Raw genomic sequence first — 24,895 nt, forward strand, 5'->3', positions numbered from 1 at the left:
TAAATGAGTGTTGCATGAGTGAATGATGGATAATTGATTCAAATAGTGAATTCCCAGGAACTCTAAATCATAGTAACTAATTTTAATGCCTTTCAAAATTGGTGCTCCTTTTAATTTCTCAGGACCTATTTATTAATATTTCTTGATTTTGAATGTAAATGTATTGAAATTGTAAATATGATATTACCCTACTTACATATTTTTCAAATTTCTATGTATTTTCAACATTTTTAATACAAGTGATTTTTGTGATCATTTTATTTTTTAATTTGTAGGTTTTCGAAACTTACATATTGATGACCAAATAACTCTCATCCAATATTCTTGGATGAGCTTAATGGTTTTTGGACTAGGATGGAGATCCTATAAACATGTCAGTGGGCAGATGCTATATTTTGCACCTGATCTAATACTAAATGAGTAAGTACTAACTTGACCTTTGTTGTTCTTATTTTCATTAGTGTATATGTACAATAATCTTGAAAATTACATTACAAATGTAGGTAATCATACATTTAGAGTTCTAAATAATAGAATTTTCCTGAAAAGTTTCTCAGAATTACCTCAGGATATAGCTTGATATGACAACATTAATAAAATTATATCATTTTATCAGTAATTAACATTTGACGATTTTTCCTTTTGTTTCAGTATATAGTAGTTGTCTAAAATTCAATTTTTTAAACTTCAAAAATGTATCAAGAAATATACTTAGATAAAAATTAAATGTTTAGTTTATCAAATTAAAATTTCATACCTTGGTACTAATGAAGATAATGAAGTAAATTAGAAATAATTTTGCTTGAAAGTACTGACTTACCTTCAAAAGATAAAGACAGTATTTCTCTTTAGAGGAAAAACCATACTGGGAATCTTTTAAACTGAAAGATAAATATTTCAATTTACAAAAGATAAATATTTCAATTATCAAATAAAAAAGATAAATATAGTAATTAAATTACTATAATTAATTTTCTATAACATCTAAATAAGAATCTTTTCATGGAAATATCTATACTATTCTAATGGTGAATGCTGACTCAATTATATAACATTAACTTCTACTTATATAAATCTTTACAATTTACAGGTAACTTTTATATATTTTAATCCATTTTATCTTACAATCCCTTGAAATTAGTAAGGAACCAGCATCCTTCATTTTACAGCTGAGAATACTGAGGCTCAGAAGTTTTGCATAAGTTGCCAAAGAATCTGAGTGATAGGATTAATTCTGGCTCTTCTGAGTCAAAATCTGGTTTTCATTGTTGCTATAAGCCTCATTTGACAAATGTAGAAATTACAAAACAGCACATGGTTGAGAAAATACTTTTAAAAAATTTCCTCAACCTTCAGAATTGGTGTTTGACTTTGTCAATTATTTAGTGCTTCCAAATGTTCTCTTTTCTATATCACCATACATTTTCCCAAGACTAGTTCATGGTGTAACTATTCCACAGTAAATGCTCTGAATTGAATATGCTGAACTATTCTATACTCTAGTTTCTGTGAATTCAATCCATTCACATATTGGACTGCACACAAAATTAAATATTTTTCACAGAAAAAAAGTCATCAGTAAACAAATTATATCCTGAGTGTTCTTCATCTCCATATTTTCAACTCTTACAACTATTTTCTCTTTTCTTGGTTTAGGTTTTTAAACTGTGACCATAAAAGTGAGAAATTAATCTTGGTCAATGTATATTTAATATGATTTTCTAACTTAAAATTTCTTGCCCTCAAAAATTCAGTATTGTGAAAAAATTTAGATGTTTAAAATTCCAAATATTGAGTTTCTTTATAAAAAGTCATCTTCAATAATAAATAATTATGAAATCTTATATTCTCTGATAGATTAAATAAACTGGCTAAGATACTGTATGTTTTTGTTTTTTTTTCTGTTGCTTTTTCTTGTGTATATTGTGTGTGGTGCAAGACAGCGGATGAAGGAATCATCATTCTATCCATTATGCCTTACCATGTGGCAGATCCCACAGGAGTTTGTGAAGCTCCAAATTAGCCAAGAAGAATTTCTCTGTATGAAAGTATTGCTACTTCTTAGTACAAGTGAGTACAAGTAATTTAATATAAGACATTTACTTTCTTAATTTTTGATTCAGTAGAAAACTCTCAACTATATAATCATAGGATTATACATGAAGTAAGAATCTTTGATTGTAACTGCAAACGAGAAACAATATACTGTCACAGACATTAATTATATTTCTCAGGTTTTACAAACACATATCATCAATTCAGCCAATTCTTTTTTTAGATAAAACATGATTGACTTTTTCATGTTCACACATTTAGGTTATTATGAACTAACCACTATTGCATAAGTACAAACTATATTTCCTTTCACCCCCACTCCATAAAGGATTTACTATATAAACTACACAATTATGTCTGGAACTGTTCTCTAAGTCAGGATAGGGTAACTATTATAACAAATAACTACAAAGATCAGGAGCATAACACAATAATGGTTTATCACTCACAGTCATAGTCCAGTGGGTTAGCAGGAAAACCCAGACTCCTTTCATGCAGGAACTCCACCCCTTCCTAGCAACTTGGACTCTTTCACTGGATCTGACTAGAAGATGAACGCTGAGAAAAAGTTTGGAAGGGAAACCTGGAAGTGTCATGTGTCACTTCTACCCACATTCCATGGCCCATCTTAACTGCAAGAGAGACTAGGAAATGCACTTTAAATGGATATTCAAAAGAAGAAAAGAAAATAGTATATTATGAAACATAGCATTGGTCACTAGAAGGTAGGGGCATTTAATTTCCCTCTTTTTCTCATACTCAAAGAACACATGCACCTCTGCCTTCGGTGAATTCGCAAGGGTCTGGGTGGTAAAATGTTTAAAACTTCTTTTACCTTTTACCCTTTTCTGTGCCTTTTCCATGCACAAGCAAGCTCAGCCCTTGATTATCCGACTTGATCCATCCTTCATTCATAGTGACCTGAAAAAAGAACATCAGGGAGCTAAGACCTTAGGTAGAAGGAGAGCCTAGGGTCTTTCTCAGCAGTATCTTTGCAGGAACTTCTTTCTAACAGCACAAATATCAAATGGCAGGAATAGGGGTAACACATCAGGAGAAAAGGTAGAAAAGCTAACCCCTTAAAAAAGAAGTTTTCCTGGTGAAATCTATACAGAGATGAACAAATACAGGATCTAAGGATCCATAGCCCTATTTCCTCCCTTGAAAATCATATTTGGAGCAAAGACCTTCAAGCCTACTTTAATGAAGTAGCATAAAGTAGACTAAAGGTATTGATATGAGACTGGCCAAAAGAGTCAAATGGCATAAATTTAATATTACAGAAGTTAACTCCTTTCTTGACAGTAATGAATCCTATAGCAGTTATGTCATAGATCAGGGGTCCCCAACCCCCAGTTCACAGACCAGTCTGTGGCCTGTTAGGAACCTGATCACACAGCAGGAGGTAAGTGGCGGGCAAGCCAGCAAAGCTTCATCTGTATTTGCAGCTGCTCTCCAGCTCTAGCATCACCTCCTCAACTCCACCTCAGATCATCAGGCATTAGATTTTCATAGGAGCACTGGTCCTTGGTGCCAAAAAGGTTGGGGACCACTGCTCCCAAATTAGTTATCAGTAACATAATTCTCTATTTATGGGTAAACTACCTTATGCTGGGGACCAAGCAATCCTGAAATGCCAGTAGCTTAACAACAACAACAAATAAATAAATATATATATTCTTCCCACTATATGTCTAATGCAGATCAACAGGAAGGCTCTGCTCATTGTCTTCACTCAGGGTCCCAGGCAAATGGAAGCTATATCTTGATAAATGCTTCCACCATCACTAGAACACTGGGAAGGAAAGGAATAAATAGATAAGCATCACAAAAATTGGAGGTCAGGGGAGGGAATTAGAAAGCTAAAATAATTAATCGTGTGAGAGAATAGACACACTGAATTGTTAGTCAAGGCTGACTGGTATATATTAGAACTTCATATACTGTAATGGAAACATCACAAATCAATGAGTGGAACAAATATTGTTGAAAAAATAACTATGTTTTGGAAAAACCCACTTTGGATATTTGGCTCAAATTGTATTCTAAAATAAATACCAGATAATTGAGTTAAATGTGAACACTTATATCATTAAAAACAAACTAAAAGTAATATAAATGATTTTGAAATCTCAAACAAGGAATATCTTTTTAAAAATAAATGCAATGAAAAAGTAGCAAAGGAAAAGCTTGATGATTTGATGCATAAGAATTTAAACCTCTTATTTGCCATTAAAAATTAAAATACAGATCTCTAGGAAAATGTGGCAGGTTGAACACACACTTTTATTATTGACCCCTCTAAAACTATACTAAAATATTAGTAACAGGATTTTTTTTTTTAAGAAATAAAATGAAAAGAATCAGAGAGGCATCAGTAGCAATAAAATTATGTAAACCAGCAAACAGAACGAATTCATCGGAAGGCTGAATTCTAAGCCAGAAATAAGAAAATCTAAGAAGCACCTTTATCTGCATCACTATACCTCTGGCATGCTCTGCAGTTGGTGACAGAGTGATTTTTGAAAGGAGAGTGAAGGTAGAGTTAAAAACAGGAAATGATGTTGAAAGTCTGTTTCCAAATATCACCCAACCATGTAATTGTTTCTCTCCAACTCAGAGATTACAAATTTATTCCCTTAAGGGGATATAACAGGATAAGCTGTATTGGTGAATACAGGTACTGTTAAGGGTAAGAGTTTCTATGGTGAAAATAGATTGATTATATATGAAATATTGAGATACTGCCCTTGACCATACTTCTCCCATCTGCCTCCCAGAACGTTGTCATCCAAGTTTATATCCTCCAGAAAGATGAATGAAAGATTCTTCTCTGTAGAATCTGTTTAGCCAGAAAGAAAAAGAACTAAATATACTAATTGCAGGAGTTTCTCTTTGAAATAGCTTAGCTAGATTGCCCTTCACTAAAGCTTACAGTCAATAAGCACTACCCATTCAAATATAACTATCAGTTTTTTAGTTTTTCACTCATGGATATAAATAAACCAAGGCATCCAAGGGAAGCTTTTGACATCAAAGACAAAAATAAAACAGAAAAAAAAAAAAAACCAAAAAAACGGAGGAAACAGAGACCATATAGGGAGATGGAAACATCAGGAAAATAAAAAAAAAAATGTATCTCTCCTTAGAAAGACAGAACATATTGTACCCATTAAATAAGAACTAGATAATTAAAAAGGAACACACACAAAAAGGAAGGAGCCTTTGGAAACTAAAATATATATACACATGTATATACGAAGGCAGAATTTAAAAGTCAGAGGCATTGGAAGACAAAGTTGGAAAACATCTCGAAAGTAGAGCAAAATATAAAAAATGTGGAAAATCAGTCAAGGAATTCTAACACCCAAATTGTTGACAGTCTAAAAAGAACAGCAAAATACGTGAAAGAAGGAATCACCCAAGAAATCAACCAGAGCATCTCAGGTAAGTGACAAAAGAAGAACATAAAAGATTTGAGAAAAAAGCTATAGGTAAATTAACAATATAGTGAAAAGAAGAGAAGTAGCCATTAGAATAGGAAGTTGTGCCCAGGATCTGGATGTATGAATTAAAGATTTCAGAGATAAATATCTAAATTACTAGTTACCATCATAATGGGAATGAGCCATTCCCATTAAAAATCAGCAACAAAATAGGGATATTTGTCATGATTATCATTTTATATTGTTCTGGAAGTTCTGAACAATACACTGACTCTCATGAAGCAGAAATAAGAGCTATAACTACAGTCATGAGCCACTTGAGGATATTGGGCGATTTCATCATTGTGTGCACATCACAGAGTATTCACTTAAACAAACCTAGATGGCATAGCTTGCTATACACCTAGGCTATATGGGATATAGCCTAATGCTCCATAGTGGAGGAAAAATAATTTTCCCTCTATCCTTCTTGGTTTTTGGCTGAAACATCCCTGTAATAAAAGACAGATTAACTTGAGAAAAACAAGTTTAATAACATGCATACTGTTACGTTCCCCAAAAGAGGAATGCACAAGGCCAAAGAGGTTAAGCAAGGTTTATTGTATCAGAGTGACAGCCAGGCTGAGTTGAAGATGGCGTCAGCCCCAAATGCGAGGGGACCTAAAACATATGGGGCTTGAGGCGGGCTTTTTCAATGGGAATATTTTGGGCAGGTAAATTGGCAGGGAAGGGAGGAAATGGGAGGTGAGCATGTAACATTACCAACTCGGAAGCAAGGTCCGGTTCCCACACAAAGGTAAGGGAGGAGTCTAGTTCCCACACTGAAGGGTAAAGATAGGGCCCTCCTAGACCTAACACATACCTCCTGTATACATGGGAGAGACCCAGGAAAACTAAATAACTTGCCAAAACTGCTAAAGCCACTGCCTTAAATACCATCTTCAGCTGCAGACAAAAGAAGATGGACTGAGAAAGTCAGTTAAGGGAAGTTCAGGAGAAGTAGTTAAGGTTGTTCAGCAGATTTAAGTTGCTATCTTCTGTACTGATAAGAGTTTTTAGAGATAAGGTCATCCTCTTCTTCCTGGTAATGAGCAGGAGACTCCCACAAATGAAGATGTCCCTTACAAATGTAAATGTCTTTTACAAAAAATAGCTTCTACTCTGGTTTTTCCTAGAGTTTCTCCCATGTCTGCTGTTTCTTGAAATTAGCCAGCCTAAAATAATCCTTATGCCAAATAGATATATTTTGGGTGACAGATTCTATTCCCCTATAGCTCCTGGGCTACAAACCTGTACAGTATGTTACTGTATTAAATATTGTAGGCAATTGTTAACATAATAGTAAATATTTGTTGTACTATGATAGGAATGTGTTGTACTAGGTGATAGGAATTTCTCAGATCCATTATAATCTTATGAGACCACCAGTGTATATGCCCTCTGTTGTTGACTAAAACATAATAATGCTGCACATGACTGTATAGGGAAAAGGGAAATGAAAATATTTGAATATAGTATTGTTGTATACCAAGAAAACAAAAGATAATCAACCCAAAATTGTTAGAATTAAAATGGAAATAAAAAAATTATATATCCAAGTGGCTGGATATAAGAGAAATATTCAAATATCAATAATTTTCTCCTATATCAGCAGGAAAGAGAAAATTTAATGAAGCAATGTTAAAATTACAACAACAAAAAATTATCTGGGAATTCTTAATGAGAAATACTTGAGATTACGTGAGGTGTCAACATAAGAAATATCTAAACTTATAGAAAATTATATGAGTTTTTTTGAGCCAAACAGATAACAATTGTCAGGAAGCAAACCTCAAATGCTCAGAATGACAGTTTGCAGTTCTTCTATGCATTAGAATTAAAAAGGGAAGGTAAGGAAGATTACAGGAAAGTGGAAGAAAGCAAGGCAAGGATTGAAGGATTACCAGATAGTTAACAAGACTATGTGCTCTCTTGAGGGTGGGTACACTTTCTAGAGCTCTGGAAAAGAGGATTATTTCTGGCATTTCAAAGGCATATTAACCTAGATGCACAAAATAATGGATAGGACTTGCTTTAAAACCTTTCACTAAGGAAGTTCTAGGCCAGGGGTGTGACTGCCCACCATGATCTGCCCAGTTAGGAATTTATAATTAGAGAACCCTGTGACATTACAGTACCTCTTTTTCTTCCATAGAAGACTTGACAGAGAGATCCAAATATTTGTTAAAAGGAAAGAATACAACATACATGCAGATGTAAACTAAATGAAACCAAAGATTTGAGACAAAATTGTAGAATACTGTCAGCTGCTCTTTTAAGCAAATTCTAAGTTAAATGCATAATATATTGACTCAACTCTAAAATAAGTCAGCTGAAATGTTCTTTAACTTACCTATTTATCATATTCCAGAGAACTAGAAATTTCCATGTCCTAAAACTATCAATAACACTATTTTCTATTTAAGGTGTTTGTACCTAGAGTTACATATCAAAAGAAATCATCATACAGCTCAGAAATTAATGTTATAAATTGCTTGTGTCATCATTTTAAACATAACTGACACTTGTAATTGTCTCTTTACAGTTCCTTTGGAGGGACTAAGAAGTCAAAACCAGTTTGAAGAAATGAGATCAAACTACATTAGAGAGCTTATCAAGGCAATTGGTTTGAGGCAAAAAGCAGTTGTCTCTAGTTCACAGCGTTTTTATCAACTTACAAAGTTTCTTGATAATTTGCATGATGTAAGTATTTTGTTTTTCAGAATACCAATGATTTTCTGAATTTCTATTTTTAAATGTTAAATCTAAATTTTATTTCATATAGTTTCTTCAAATTTATATTTGTACTCATATTTTAAAACAATATTTTCATATTCAGAATTCATATTTTGCTTTATTTTCAATGTAGATCACCCAACTATCCTTTTCCCAGTATTTGTATAATTTGAGGGTAATTTAATGGTCGATGGGAATTGTGATACATTTTCCCGAATATGTTCCGAAATATTTTGCGTTAAGTCAGACAAGATTATATATATATAACAAAGGTATGAATGTGGAAAAGAATACTTTCATATCAATTTAGATGGAATTATAAGTTAATAACAATTGTGGGGGAGGAAGAAACTTTCCTCTGCCCTTTAAGGTTCTTTTGGCTGGTCTAATAATTAAACATACATGAAACATTATAAGAAAATAACCAAATTTAATTGCATACATATGGGAACTCCACATACATGAGAGGTTCAGGAACAGAAATTTAGATGATATATATGGCATTCTGAGCTAAGGATGAGATAAGGAGCCCTGGGGCTTCACAGGAGAAGAAGGTCATTGCAGGGCAATAAGAATTGCAGATGTTTGGTAATTGGTAGTTTGCCTTGCCATATACTTAGGTCAAAAGGTTATCTTTGATAATTTCTTATTATGAGCAAAGCCACTAATTTAAATTTTTCTAGGTAGTTAAAGGAGGAGAAGAAGAAATTTATCTTGAGCCTACAGGGTCTTGGTTGCCTTTCACTCAAAATAATCCACATACCACAGAGGCTCATCTTGAGATGACTCATTCTGAACTCCTACACAATGCTAATAAACAATCTGGCAGTATATACCAAAAGTTAAAATTTGCTTCTTAAATTTCCACTTTTTAAGGATTTATCTTAAATAAATTATTAGGGAAATATTTAAGTTATATATGCAAGGATGTTCACTGTAATATTGCTTATATAAGAGAAAAAACCCTGTGAAATGCCCAACATTAGAACTGGAGTCATAAAACAAGTTATATGTAGTTAGTCAAGACACTGAATAAAAGCTTTTTTTGCTATGTTTAGAAACCATACTAAATGACAGTCAAGGTACAAAAGAAGCTATCCTCTCACCAGGTCATATTTGAGACCTTCCTCTTGAATATAAACAGACAGCTAAGGATTATTAGCCATTTAGTAAAGCCCCTAAAATAAAAAGCATAAAGCAAAATTTAAAAAAAAAGAAAAAAGAAAGGAAAAAGCACAAAGTGCAAAGAGTATAAGAAAGCTTTAAAAAAAATTTAAGAGATTAGGAGAAATAAGAATGCTATTGCATCCATGAAAGAAGAATAGAACACATGTCAAAAGGAACATTTAGCAAAAAATTACTTTTGGATAATTAAGTATAGAAGACAAAAAATTAAAAATTCAATAGATGGGCTGAAGTATAAATAGGAAATTCTCAGAAAAAAATTTTGAAAAGATATGAAAAGTTAGAAATATGAGCTAGCAAATTTAGGGGATTAATACAGGAGGTTCCATTCTCCAATTAATAGGAATGTCCAGAAGAAAGAATAGAGAAAATCAGGGATAAGAAATTATGCAAGAAATTATAAAGGAAAAGTTGCTGAAACTGAAGGATATGAGTTATCTGACTATAATGGCCCAGCATAAGGCATAGCACAATTGAAAAAAGACACACTATTGTAAAATTTCAACATATCAGTTATTTACATATATATAAAAATATAAAATAAAAGTTCCCTGTTGATGAGAACTCTTAGGATCTGCTATCTTAACTTTCCTATATATCACACAGCACTGTAGTCATCACGTTGCACATCACATCCATAGTATTTATCTTATAACTGGAAGTTTGTACCTTTTTTACCACCTTCCTCCAATTCTGCCCATCATTTCCCCACTAGTAACCAGAAATCTGATCTTTTTTTCCAGTGAGTTTGGTGGGTTTTTTTTCCAGATACCACATATAAGTGAGCTCACACAATAGTTGTCTTTGACTTATTTCACTTAGCATTATGCCTTTAAGGTCCATCCATATTGTTTCAAATGGTAGGATTTCTTCATTTTTTATGGCTGAATAATATTCCAATACATCTTCTTTATCTATTCATTCATTGATGGACACTTAGGTTGTCTCCATGTCTTGGCTATTGTAAATACTGCTGCTATGAACATGGAGGTGCAGGGATCTTTCTGAGTTAGTGTTTTCATTTCCTTTGGATACAGTCCCAGAAGTGTAATTGCTCAATCACATGGTAGTTTTACTTCTAAATTTTTGATGAACTTCCAGACAGTTTTCTATAGTGGCTGTACCAACTGATAGTCCCACCAACAGTGCACAAGGGTTCCCTTTGTCCACATCTATGCCAGCATTTATTATCTCTTATTTTTTTAATCATGACCATTCTAAAAGAAGTCGATATTTTTTGTGGTTGTCATTTGCATTTCCCTAATGACATCTTTTCATGTACCTGTCAGCCATTCATATATATCTCCCTTGCAAAAAGGTCTATTCCGGATCTTTGCCCATTTTTTAATTGGATTTTTTTTTTTTTTAGCACTTGAGTTACATGAGTTTTTTATGTTTTAGATAATAACTCCATACCAGATATATGGTTTGGAAATATTTTTCCCACTTCAAAGTGTTTTCACTTTGTTAATGTTTCTTTTGCTGTGCAGATTTTTAGTTTGATATAGTCTCACTTGTTCGTTTATTTTGTTGTTTATGTTGTAGGTGTGATTTCTAAAGAATCATTACCAAGATCCATATTAAGGAGCATTTTTCCTATGTTTCTTCAAGGGGTTTCATAGTTTCAGGTCTTACATTTTAGTCTTTAATTCATTTAAAGTTAATTTTTATAAGTGATGTAGATAGGGGTCGAGTTTCATTCTTTTCCATGTGAATATCCAATTTTCCCAGTACCATTTATTGAAGAGACTGTCTTTTCTCCATTGAATGTTCTTGACTTCCTTGTCAAATAGTTGCTTAGGTTTATTTCTGTGCTCTTGATTTTGTTCCATTTGTCTATTTGTCTGTTTTTATGCCAATACCACGCTGTTTTAATTACTATAACTTTGTTGTATAGCTTGAAATCAGGAAATGGAATGTCTCCTGCTTTGTTGTTCTTTCTTAGAATTTTTTTGGCTAGTTGGGGCTCTTTGTGGTGTTCCCTCCTCTTCAATTTTTTGAAAGTGTTTAAGAAATATTGCTGTTAATTCTTCTTTAAATGTTTGGTAAAGTTCACCAGTGAAGCCACTTGGCCCTGGCTTTTCTTCATTGGGATATTTTTTATTACTGATTCACTCTCCTTACTAGTAACTAGTCTATTTAGATTTTCTATTTCTTCCTGAATTAGTCTTGGTAAGTTATAAGTTTCTACGAATTTTTTCCATTTCTTCTAGGTTGTCCAGTTTGTTGGCATATAGTTGTGTTGCTGTTTTTGTTATAAATCTTGCAGTACTATTCGACTTTTAAAATAATGGATATGAATTACTTGCCAAAAATTAAAAAAACGAGTTATGTTGGGTTGTTTTTATTGACATGGAAAGAGTCAATATAATGTTATGTGAAAAAGCTAGACTAATAGACATTTTATAAGATAATGGCATTTTTGAAAATATATATGCATATGTGAATATTGCATATATACCTAGATATGTGTGTATACATGTATAAAAAGAAAAACACTAGAAAGAAATACACCAAAACATTCACAATTCCACAGGATGATCAACATGAATAACTTTCATTAAAAAAAAAAATCTTTTTGAACTATCAGAATGTTTCATTGTGAGTATGTAATGTTTTACATATTATTCTAGATAATGGATGAAGTTATTTTTATTTTAGTAAGAAGAAAACACAGCAAGTATTTATATTGTTAGAAAAATAAGTTGCCATGTTTGAATAGTATATGAAGTTATTACTTTTCTTACACGTTTCTTATCCATTTGTTAAACCAACAGCTTGTCAAACAACTTCATCTGTACTGCTTGAATACATTTATTCAGTCCCGGACACTGAGTGTTGAATTTCCAGAAATGATGTCTGAAGTTATTGCTGCACAATTACCCAAAATCTTGGCAGGGATGGTGAAACATCTTCAGTTTCATACAAAGTGAATGTCATTTTTACCTTTAAAAAATTAAATTTGGAGTATGTCTGTTTTAGTTTGGGTCAAGATTATGAGATCTCAAATTTTTACAATGTTATTAAAGCCTTACATTCATAACATATCATACTATGTAAATTCCAGAGAAAATTGTAAGGCTTTGTTTTTATTTATACAGTATAATGAGAATTTTTAAGTGTTTTTGTGTACCCATGTTTTAAGAGTTTACAAAATTGAAAAAGTACTAAAATTGATGGTTAAAGTAAACTGGATCTTAATCCATAATATTTCATGCCGTTTAGGTGAAGAATTTTAACTTTTGCATCTAACAAATCTTTAGAGGAAAAAAAAATCTTATATGTAATACTAAAAAGCTATATTATATGTTCTTCTAGGTAGCTCCCTTTATCTCCTTGATTAACTTTACAAAAATGAACCTTTAAAATGGTATGCAAAATTTTGTCTACATAAGTGTATATACATTTTTGCGAGAAGGAAATTTATAACGTTTATCAGATTTTCAAGAGTTTTTAAATGCAAAAAATATAGAGAAAAAGTTTAAAATCTCTGAAAGAGGTTGATGTTCCTCAGACTAGGAAAAATAGCTTATATATATGACTGTTTCCAAGACTGGAAACAAATCTCTAAAGTTAAGTAGAGCCATATCATTATGACAAAGTATTGTGGGTTTTGTAGTTTTTTTTATGAACCTTTTTTGAGAGTATTATGAATCAAAATAGGAAGCTGGAAGAGTCTGTGGCCTAACACCATCACTTATTTTGGGGCATGTGGAAAGTCACTTAACCTTACTGGTTCCCCATTTCACCTTTAACACTGGTGAAAATCTTTCTTGCAAAATGTTCTTTTTGGTTAGAGCTTCTTAACATCTCAAATCAAAGAAGGAAAAAGGGAGGGAGGGGGAAAATGTATTATTCTTTTTCTACTCAGTGAAGCATACTAGACTAAACACAGTTGAAACTTTTTGAGTGCCTTTGATCCAATTCTAAGAGAGATACTTTGGGGAATACTAGATACTGGCTTAAAATAATACAACCCATTATAATAACTAGAAAACACAATTCACATTGTTGTATGAACTGAAAATATTTCTTTAGAAGACAAACTAGAATCCTTTTCTGAGGCAAGTTACTGGAGATCTATTTTTTAAAAAGGATATATATATATATATACACACACACATATATGCACATATATACACATACATACAAGGAACAAGTTCCTGTATACACACACACACACACACGAAGAAACAAGTTCGTGGCACTGGTCAAATTTAATTGAAAATGATTATTGTTTTCTAGATAATATATACCAGTTTTGGGCATATATATGTGCCTTTTTATTAGATCATATATAGAAAGATCAAATAAATATGATCTATATAATTAACAGCACAGAAAAACTAGAAGACCCAATTCTTTTTCTAAATTTCTTTAAAATTGGACATTATCTTACAAATAAAATACACCACCTTATGCACAGTAATAGTTAATGAGAAAAAGCAACTTTGGAAACTATAGAAAACATTTACTGAAGTCTAATTTCTTAATGCATTTTTAACTATCCATTTCCTTTAACATAAATACAGTTTACCAAGGGACAACAACAGAATAATAATAATGAATACTAGTGTGACCCTTAAAACAAGATAAAGTGGTTTAATTTGATCAAAAAATTGGCATAATAGTGTTACCATACTGTTTCTTACCCAAACTTCAATTTACTGAAACTTAGCTATGAGTATCTATAAACAGTGAATTCTCATAAGGCATTTGAAATGAGTATTAAAAAAAGCTCTAAACAGGGCCCTTGGCTTGAATTCATCAGGTCTATGTGGCAATTTAATAATATGCAAATTTTGTAACTCTAGGTTACAGCATTTAGTAAGAGTTTAACCTAAGTATTCCAAATAGTCAACATTAGTATAAAAATAGACTCTTCTTTAGAATATCTATCTACATGTCTTTTCTGTGAACACATTTGTATTACATAAGGCTAGACTGGTATTCAGTTCTTCAAAGTTTTTATACATCCATACACTCATTCTCCACTGACCAGGCCAAAGTGATCTTCCTAAAAAGGATCTAATTTTGCCAATTCCTCATTTAAAACATTCATTGACTTCCAGTTACTTATTATAGTAATTCTCAAATACAGCTGCACATTAGAATCTCAAAATGATCTTTTAAAAAACATCTTTACCTAGGCTGTATCCTCAGAGATTATATTTGAATTGGTCTACTCTCCTTATTAGTGCAAGCATATAGTAGGTACTCAGAAATGGTGTTTGAGCATCACTTCTTATAACTTGCTTCTCTTTATCCAACACTGCCATACATTCATCTTATATGCCAGCCAGGTAAATCTTTTTACTGTCAATTTTCTGCCTGACTTTTCCCTCTTTGATACTAGTCCCATTCATATCTCAACTTTCAAGAACAGCCAAACATCATTCTTGTAATGTCTTCCCTGCATTTATTTACCAGACAGTGATTTGCTTCTTCTTAAGGTTCAGCAGTCATTTTGTGCACATCTGAATTATAATAGTGTGTTGTTCTACAATTTTGACTCTTTACAAGTATGGAAGGCACTTTGGGGTGGGATGATAGCTTTCCTTGACTAAGAGTTCCATGGCATGTTTTCTATTTTTAGTATCACCATGGAGAACATTCTTTTGTTATATCGCTACATGTATCAGTACACATGATTGTATCATTTTCTATTCCCATAGTCCCTATCTCCATCCTTTCTTTTTTTTCACCTTTTCTTTGTGAGATCTCTTCTTGTATTGATTATAAGTGTATCCAAAACAATAAAGAATAAAAACAATGTCATTAGCCTTTCACACTCAATGGGCCTAAGAGAACAATTAGTGGTGTGATCATTTTGTTATCTGATTCTTTTTACTTTGAATTAAAATAATATTTTGATGACAAAAATACTTTTTCACCAGCATAGATTTAAACTCCAACATAATAAAAATTTTTTACATAATTTTAAAATTTCTTGATTTCACTCACCTGTTGGGCAACAGAATGTGGTGACCAGGAGAGTTGGTTTTGTTGTTTTTATTATTATTTTGCAATCTCATAAGAATGTTTGATATTCTTGATTCACAGTGTAGATATCTAAATACTAGGATTTAATACTTCAGGTCAAGCTTTAAAAAAAAAAGTTTTTGAAAAAACATGACACCTAGCCTCTAAATCTTTTCCTCTACAAATTCCTGCCTACTAATGTCTCCATCTCTATGTCGTCATCATAACTTTTATTTTATAGGTCATGTTCTTTCTTATTGTACTATGGTGAAATTAAATCATAAGACAGGTTATATGTACGAAAATACTTGAATATCACTGAAATAGATTATTGAGTTAATGAAACAATTTCCCTTAAAAAGTTTTGAGAAGCCATTTGAGTCCGAAGCAATTATCAGTTGTTATAACAATTTTTTTGTTTTCATTTAAAACATCATGCTTTAGCCAATGCTATTATTTTTCTATTTAATGTTAAAATTATTTATTGCTACACAGATGATATACAAATACAATTGGCACACATTTTCTGCCAAACATGTTAACCTTTAACTTCTAAGTTATCCATATATGCAGTGATATATGTGATGGTGGCTACTGTGCAAAGGTCTGACCTAGGCCTGTGCTCCACTTTTCTGCTATTTACTAGCTGGATGAGCTTGAGCAAGCCATTTAACCTCTTTAATTAAACTTGCCTTTTGCCCATTTGTTTTGGGATCAATAGAAAACAAAAGAGTATACAGGTATTCAAAAGTAATAATGGCTAGTATTATTTTTTCATTAGGCTAAAGTTTCAGCTATTATTTTATCAAATTAGTCTGGTATATACTATAGTGAAACCAAAGAGTCCAGAAAATGAAGTTGCCTTTTGCTATTTCTATGTATATATGAATATTTGATGGATTTGATTTGAAATTAGAAGTATTCTAATCTAGAAGTATTCAGCAAATTCCTTTCCCTGAAAAGTATAGCCTTTTGAGTTTGGGGCCTGCTTATCAGAAATCTAAAGAGTCTATCACCCTTTCATTATAAATAAGAACAATGATACTGATTTTGACTTTTGAATATCTCTTTAAAATACAGAGAGCTTGATAGCTTGATAGAACACAACCCCTCCAAAATTCTATGCTGTATACTACATGCTTAGATCATTTTTACTAATGGTAATAATGTCACAAAATGGAACAATTGGTCTAGAAATCATGATGAAGTCATCAAGCCAAAAAATAACATTCCTATCCTTAAGAAGGGTATGATACAAAATGTCCACAAGAGATCTTGTCTGTCTGCATATGATATCTTGCATTCCTTTGGTAAGATGGCTATTTATGGAGTTTTTGTTGTGAATCCCTAAACAATTTCTCTCATCTACACTTACTCTTTACACATTCTTTTAAATATCTTTACAATCTCCAGAGCACTGTATATAACAAGAACTCAAAACTCAAAGAAAAGAAATTTTTTAAGTTGTCTCATTTTTGTATTCAACAACTCAACAACCATGGCTTCACTGATAAAGTGAAATGGACAAGCAGATGACCCAAGAAATGACAACTTTTTCCCAAAGTATGGCTTTTAAAATGCCATTGATATAGGGAATTTCCACATCTCTTAAATTTTACAGGAAATACACAGCCAGATAATCTAGCAAAATGCCAGATCCTAAATTTCTTGTCCTCACTTGATTAAGTCATGTGATGATTTTAATGGGAATATCACTTGGAGTCTGTATTTTCCTTACTCTAAGTTTTGTTGAAAAGGACAGTTACTATCTTTACCTAGCATCTGCCATCTATTTAATTTACCATTATTCCACACTCCCTGGTCCTTATCAAATCCAAAAATGGAAGAAAAAGCAGTAAAATAAATGACTATTCACCCAATATTATGGAATCTTATCCAATCTGAATTAATCTACATCCATAATATGAATCCAGGCTAAACGGGACCTAGATAATTGCATTCAGGTTGGACCACATCCTTATTTAAAACTCAAAAATAAGGACCTACAGACCATAAATAACCTAAGACTAATAGAACTTAACATCTTCAGAGTTAAGCCTGAAAAGATGTGGCCATGAAAAACTTGAAAATAAGCAAAAGTTTCCTTTAATAATTTGTCCTCCTTGACATTAGGGAAGATTTAAAGATTTTAGAAGTGTTGCTGATAAGCTAAATAATAGCCTTTCTTTCATAGCAGTGCTTTATACATTGTCTGAATATCCTATAGTCGAAGCGAGGCAAAACATGAGGGAATCTTTTCCTCTCCTTGGAGTTGACCACATTCCAAGGAGAGCTCCAGGCACATGCCTGGATGCTGGGCCTAGGCTTGTCCACAACCTTACGCAGCTGTGGAGTTTGGAAGACCATTGCAAGATTGCTGGATTAGTCCCAGAATGTAAACCTCATTTTTAATTTAATGGCTCTTGTTGCTTTATGTCATGCTGACCTTACAGTCAAATATGAGTTCGTTTGTTTTCTTTCCACTCATAGAGAAATGAGGAAGGCATTACTTTTAAGCTAGTTGAAAGCTTTAACTGACAAAGCACTTCCAGAGAAATCTGAAATAAGCAGCTAAGAAAGCATACACTGTCCATTGCTTTAAAGAAAGTATATGGTATTATTAACTCTGCAGTGTGACATCAGCATCATGGTCAATAGTTAGATATGAACAAAATATTGAAATGGTATTGTAGAGTTGTCAAGACATTGTAGCTTATTTTTATAATGATTTGAAAGTGCTCAATACATCAAACCCTGATGTATCCAATTTAGCCAAAAAATTATTCTAAATGAACCCACTTAAGTATGTTTTCCTCTAGTTGATTTTTTATAAAGCTTAACGCCTCTTTTTCTATGATGTTTACTTACCTGTGAGGTTTTGTTATGAATTATTTATAGAAAGCAGTGGTTTTAAACTTTTTGTCACTAAAGATACTGTTTACTACCCCCTCTCAGAAAAGCTTATAAAGTATCTTCCCACCAAACTGTGTTGCTGTTAAGAAATGTTTTGTTGTGTTCATGTTTTATTATTCAAAGACATCAATTTGAGTTGCTGAGCAGCATAACAACCATGTCCACACTGATTTCTTATTTTTTTTATGCAGCTTTAACCTAGTAGATACAAAATTGGCGGGAGGTTATAATAGCAAAATAATCAATGGATCTCTATCATAGTTTTCCTAAATTAGGTTAAGAACCAGAGATCTGAGGTCATAATACATTATATAAAAGTAAGTCTTATTCTTCTAAGGGCTTTAAAACTCATGAAGAAAGCCAAACACTCCATGTATGGAGTGTTAATACAAGCATACTGTATTCTTATCAAGACAGAGATATGCAACTCTGCTTTTTCTCCATAAGATTAAAATACTATCCAGACTTAACTTAAAATGGTAACCCCTATATTTGAGATAACTAGAGGTAGAAAGTGATTTTCACTTGGTATTCTTTCGAATTCATTACTTTAACCAATAAAGTATCTCCTTATGACTGGACTATTCTGTGCATTTTAACTTTTCTGATATGTACATAGTCACCAGAAAAATCAGAGCAAAGTTTAAAAAAAAGCTTTCCACTGAAATTTGAAAAAAAAACAGAAGAAAATATAAAAGTTCTTTGTATTTTGGAAGGAGTAAATACGACTTACAAAAGTGAAATGGGGAGTTCCTCTAAATAGTAGCTTAAATATTTTTCGCTTGATTATTGAGCAAGCATTCATACAGATGTTATAAAATATCGGTGATTATCCACAGTGATAATACTAAATATTAGAGGAATTACCACTCACTATCTAAACATATAAAACATAAATGTACTCATAGGCTTGCTTTTTGCTTCTTAAGAAAGTTCTTCATTTTCTAATATAAGGCTACATGTTTAGGGGGAAAAATTCACTGAGTCTCTATTTAGAGACATGCCAATTAATTGGGTATCTTAATACTTAAAAAGAAAGAGGAAGAAAAAGAGAAATAAGAAAGATGAAAGAAAAAAGGGGAGAGAGGGAGGGAAGAAGAGAGAAAAAAGAAGGGAGGGAGGAAGGAAGATAGGATCAAATTTTTCTTTTCAACTCTAAAACTATATCTGTTAACAGAAAGTAGTCAACATGAAGTAACCAACTCTCACTTCTCTATGTGAATAGAAGAAAAATAAGCTCTGAAACACAAAAACAAAAAACAAGTGGGGTTTTTGCAAAGCTAAAAAGTCTTACTTTAGGCATCATTTTAATCTTCAACAACTGGGTATGAAGCATTTACTGTGCTGTGTGCCAATCACTTTGCCAGGTTGTAGAGATAACCAGTGAATACATTAGTTACTACCTTCTCTGAGTTTATAGTTGGAAGAAGACTAGAGACAGGTAAATAGTTATGACATACCAGGATGGAGAAAATACAAGGAGCTGTAGAAGCACCTAAGAGGAGCACATGGCTCGAATTAAAGAGTGGGAAAAGACATCTCGGAAAAAGGTCTAAGCCATGATCTGAAAGTGGTCTAGGAATTAAGAGAGTACGTAAAGTGAGATGTCAAAGTCAGGGAGAGAAGAGTATTCTGAATAGAGGTAACAGTATATCAACAGACTTGATGATGAGAATGAGTGTGGAGTGGGGTTGGTGATGAGGATAAAGAAAAAAACAAGGTCCAGAACATCAATGGTCTTGTACAGCATGTTAAATTGTGCAGTTTTAATTCTTTTGTAAGCAGGAGAGCTATATAATTCAGATCGGTATATAAGAAAATTCACTCTCCCTGTAATATGGAGAATAGAGTTAGAGATGGCTAATTCTGGAGGCAGAGCATTTTTAAGGAAGTTGCAATACTTTGGTGAAAAACAATGGTCATAAACATAAGTTGGAGATGAGAAAAACCTCCTCCCTAATTTTCCAGAGGTTTTTAAAAACATAACTTAAAAGCATGGACAGAATTTCTCAGTGTAGGTTAAATATGCCATATAAATTATCAAACACAAGGTTAGATATCTATTCTCCTACCATGCTGAAATTTCAGATTTTTTATCAAGGCAGACAATAAAAACTAGTAAATTTAGTTTACCAAGTTCAAGAATCTATCTATCCAAACAATCTCTATGCTCCCCCAATATCCCTACCTTTGCATGTCTATTGAATCTCCTAGTCTGTGCACAAAAGTTAGACTAGATTCAGCAAATGAGAAACGGAAACTGAGCTGTGTTAAACTAATAAAAAATAAACATATCCATTGTATAGATTCCTTCTTCAGATGCCATTATCCAGTATAACTACAAAGTGGTACACACACACACACACACACACACACACTGCTTAATTCTATGTAAGGGGTCTTGACTTCATGAATTCTTCACAAAATGTGGGGAGTCTTGTGACTGACAGAATGGGAAGCAAATCTGGCAGTTAAGAATAAATCCATCCTTTTAGTTTCAAAGAGCCTTATTTCTATTACCTCATTCAATTTCCATCAAAGGCTGTTCTTCCTTTTTACTTCCATCAATCAATGGCAGCTAGGAAGAAAAAGCAGCTTATGACATGAAGGCAGTGAGAAGGGGTTTCTCTCTCCTGTCCTCATTGCCCTTGCTAATCCTTTGCCTTGCCTGCTCATAGATACCCCTGCTGTCATCTCGTAGTCAAATCTATGACTCATAGACTCATCTGTTCTTTCTTCTGCAGTACTATAGGGAGCTGTAACTGGTCTAACTTGATACTTTTCCATTCCCTGTTGGTTCACCATATCCTTCTTAGGCCCAGCTGTTTTCCCCATCTGGCTTTTGGGTGAGGATACCTTGCCCATTGAGGAGAGCTATGGCTCACCACTACCTGCTAAGCACCCACTCAGCTGGCAACATGCTGAATCCAGGCTTGAGATGCTTGTAGATTTTACTGCCATGAACTAAAGCCATGATATTCCTGGACTTCCTGTTATTTGTCTGGATGTTCTGTTGCCCATTCCACCTCCTTCAAAACTGGGACACTGTCATCTGACCTCTTTACCCTACCTCTTCCTTCTTCTGAATCACAGAAGCCTCTCATTTCCTCTTCCTGTCTGGCTTCCCTTGAGCCTTAGACTGAGTTCTCTTTACCTATGCCTAGTAACTCTCCCTTTGAGTCTACTTCTTGAGGATACCTTTGAGAATTAGAAGACTGTTTTTTTTTTCTCTTAAGAAAGGCCTATTCTCCAGATTTATCTTGCTCTGGATCTCAAAGACCAATTGTGGAAGTCAGAAGCTGAACACTGGCTTTCTTTAAGCATTTCTGCTATAACAATCCTAATTCTCTTTGGGGCAGCATGGCTGCTTCCAACTGAGCAGGAAAAGGGTCAGGTGATAAAAAGAAAAGCACAAAGATTAATATATTTCAATGAATATATTATTTTAATGTGCTTTGGAAATTCAGATGAGATTTTCGATCAAGAGGGTAAGACCCTCCTTCCATCTGTGTATGCCTAATAGTTCTTGCACTGGCTGATGACAAATACACAGCTGTAAAAATTTGGTGATAGTGTACTCATAACAACATAATCACATACTTATTTTCAGTCTAATGTTTTTTACTCCACTTGAAATATTTAGCAGACTTCTTTGCACATAGTTAATGTTTACACTTAGTTGAAATTGGTGAGATATTTGAAGTTATCTACTCTGTTCTTCGTTAATAAAACTAGTGTAACATTTCCCTCTTTCGCGTCCCATGCCTCTTTTGATTCCCATTTCTAGTACTCTGAGTAAATAGTAGGACACTAAGTACTTACACCAGGCTTATACCGTTAAAGAAATTTAGCTGTTATATACTTCTTGAGTCCAGTTTCATACACCTCGTTCCTCGTTTCTGAGAGAAGAAGACAATATTTAAAAGTACACTGGAAATTCATCTGAGGTTCTTGTCAAGAAAGTGAGATTCTCCCTCCAACTACATATGCCTGGCACTTATTACCAGATGATGGTTGGGTGACAAATGCAAAGCTGTAAAAATTAGGTGATAGTGAGCACCTAACATCATTATCATATACTTATTTTCAATCTAATCTCTGCTTTTAAATTAAAGGTGGATTTTGGACAAAATATATTGTGATTCACATGACAGAAGTGAGTCTGCTCCACTTGACAAGTGTCTTACATTAAATCATCTGGTGGTCTGAAATCAATCATCTTCAAATAGTGTTTTCTTAAAAAATAATTTACCACTGACTTATTACTGTTCTATGTGATAATAAAAAATAACTCATTTCTATACATATCTTTATTAATGAATTAAGGCTTCCAAACCTCAATACAATTGCATACAGTCATATACAAGGTACTTAACAATCATCAGTACATGTCTCCTTTACCAGTCACTTCAAATTCATAATCAACATTTCAGTTTGTACAACAGTGAAATGGTGTAAAGTGGAATATTAATATGGATGGTTTGGCATTGCATAGACATATCCTTGACTGCGTGTACATTTTAATGAGCAAGGAATGATTCTCAGACAGTTAAATTGAATCGAACTAATTCTTCATGAAGGCAATACACTCAGTTGATATCTAGTAAGATTGAATAACGTGTTGTTTTGTTACATTGGTAAAGTAAAAAGGTTAATATTTTTATACAAATATTATAAATTTTCATATGAAATTTAATGCACTTAACATTGAGGTGAAAGAGAATGCAATCTACTTGCTAATAACAAAGTATTTCAGACTATTATTGTGCATTGGTTTCATTACTAGGGATATAATTTATGTATTACATATATTCCAATATAATACCAAAAATATGCAAATAATGCTCCTTTAGTAAATAAAGTAAGTGCCTAGAATGTATAAGGAACCTCATTTATAAGAATGTATAAGAACCTATTTAAGGCCTTAAATGCTAGGAATTTGGAGACACAAAGATAAAAGAGTATAACAGATTTGTTTTTAATTTCCAGGTGATAAAGGTGTCAAATATTGTTTGAAACTTAAACATACTTCTTTCTTATTCAATCACCTACGTTTAGAGTAGACTGGAGAAACTAGAAAGTTTTATTGGATTATTTGGCCATAAAAGTGTTCCTGTGACATTAAAAAAAAATTATTTCATTTATTCTTCGATGTTTTCAGTTTTTAAACATGTTTTATATTCAGATTTACAAACTTAAATGATGTAGAGAAACACGTTTGCCTATAAAACAATATGCTATGTTTTTTGTAAATATCAGATTTTGATAGTTTGTGGAGTTTTTCTAACTTACATTTAACTATTTAATGAATAAGAGAAAATGTGGTAAATGGCCGTGGGTATAAATACATATAAGACTCTTCTCTGGTGTCAGAGTTTCTATAACAAGTTAAAGAGTATATGTATCGTTCTACCTACTTTTTAAAAACAACATTTTATTTAAATGGTAGAATGTTCTATTTACCTGATCAAATAAGGTCAAATTTCATTTTATAAACAATCTAATTCAAGAAAATATAATACTTTTACTTTATAAATGCAGAGATCTGTGATCAGCTTTTTTGAGTAGTTTGGAATTCATAAACTAAACAACAGACACACTCTACGAAAAAGCGAAGTATTTTCATGTCTGAATTAAATCAGTTGCCCATAATTATGTTGTGATATAAGAGAAGCATATAGCAGTGTTGAAGAGCACGTGTTCTGGAGACTGCCTAACCATCTCAGTCTGCTTCCGGGCTGCACTTTTCGCTAACTATTTCATCTCTCTGACTCAATTTCCTTAGCTGTAAAATGGACATAACAATATGTATCTCTCTCACAGGGTTGTTAAGAGGATTAAATGAATTAGTATAAGTAAAGTACTTAGAGCAGTGCCTGGTAAGTACACATTGTCTAGGTGTTTTGTCTAACTTGAGTGGCATTTTCATTAATAAATGATGGATTCAGAACACATTTAGATTTTTATCTTACATAAACTCATAAGCTTAGTAGTTTTTAATTTTTTTACATCGTGAAATTCAATAGCATGGTACTCAATGTAAATTTTTCAGCAAATGAGATTAAGGATGGACTGTAACAAATGAAAAATGATCATATATAAATCAATAAAACTATCTACCCAGAGTAGCCACAATTCTTTAATTCCTGTACCTGAGACAGTTTTTAATATAAGGCAGATTGGACTAACCAAATCTATATCAACCTCTCTCCCTCTCCCCAATAAATAATGTTTCTTTGAAAAGAAGTATATAAGAAAAGAAAGAAAATTTTTGAATTGATTACTATACTTAATAAAATAGTAATATTGGAAAATCTATTTGTAACAAAACTGTTTAAATTGTAACTCTAAAATTTTATTCTGTTGGCATTAAAGAACTTTGATGTTGTTTATATCTCAAAAATTACTATGGGACCAAAAGTAATACCCTTGTTTTGAGAAATATTGTTTTTTGTAGTCCTAGGCCTGACACATGATGAACATCCTAGAAATTTAAAATATTCCATTTTTTTCCAAATAAAACGAGTCAGATTAGTGAA

General features: G+C 32.7%; 1 protein-coding gene across 1 annotated transcript in view; it reads left to right on the plus strand.

Moving 5' to 3' along the window:
* The window catches only part of PGR (progesterone receptor), a 90,050-nt gene extending 66,554 nt beyond the window's left edge, over positions 1-23,496 (plus strand). The window contains exons 5-8 of the mRNA XM_039881974.1: positions 276-420; positions 1,940-2,070; positions 8,086-8,243; positions 12,239-23,496. Coding sequence (XP_039737908.1) covers positions 276-420; positions 1,940-2,070; positions 8,086-8,243; positions 12,239-12,394 — 590 coding nt within the window. The 3' untranslated portion in view covers positions 12,395-23,496. The remainder of the gene's footprint in view (positions 1-275; positions 421-1,939; positions 2,071-8,085; positions 8,244-12,238) is intronic.
* Positions 23,497-24,895: the final 1,399 nt, after the last annotated feature.

The sequence above is a fragment of the Pteropus medius genome, unplaced genomic scaffold, assembly GCF_902729225.1.
Source record: "Pteropus medius unplaced genomic scaffold, Ma_sr-lr_union100, whole genome shotgun sequence".
NCBI lineage: Eukaryota > Metazoa > Chordata > Mammalia > Chiroptera > Pteropodidae > Pteropus > Pteropus medius.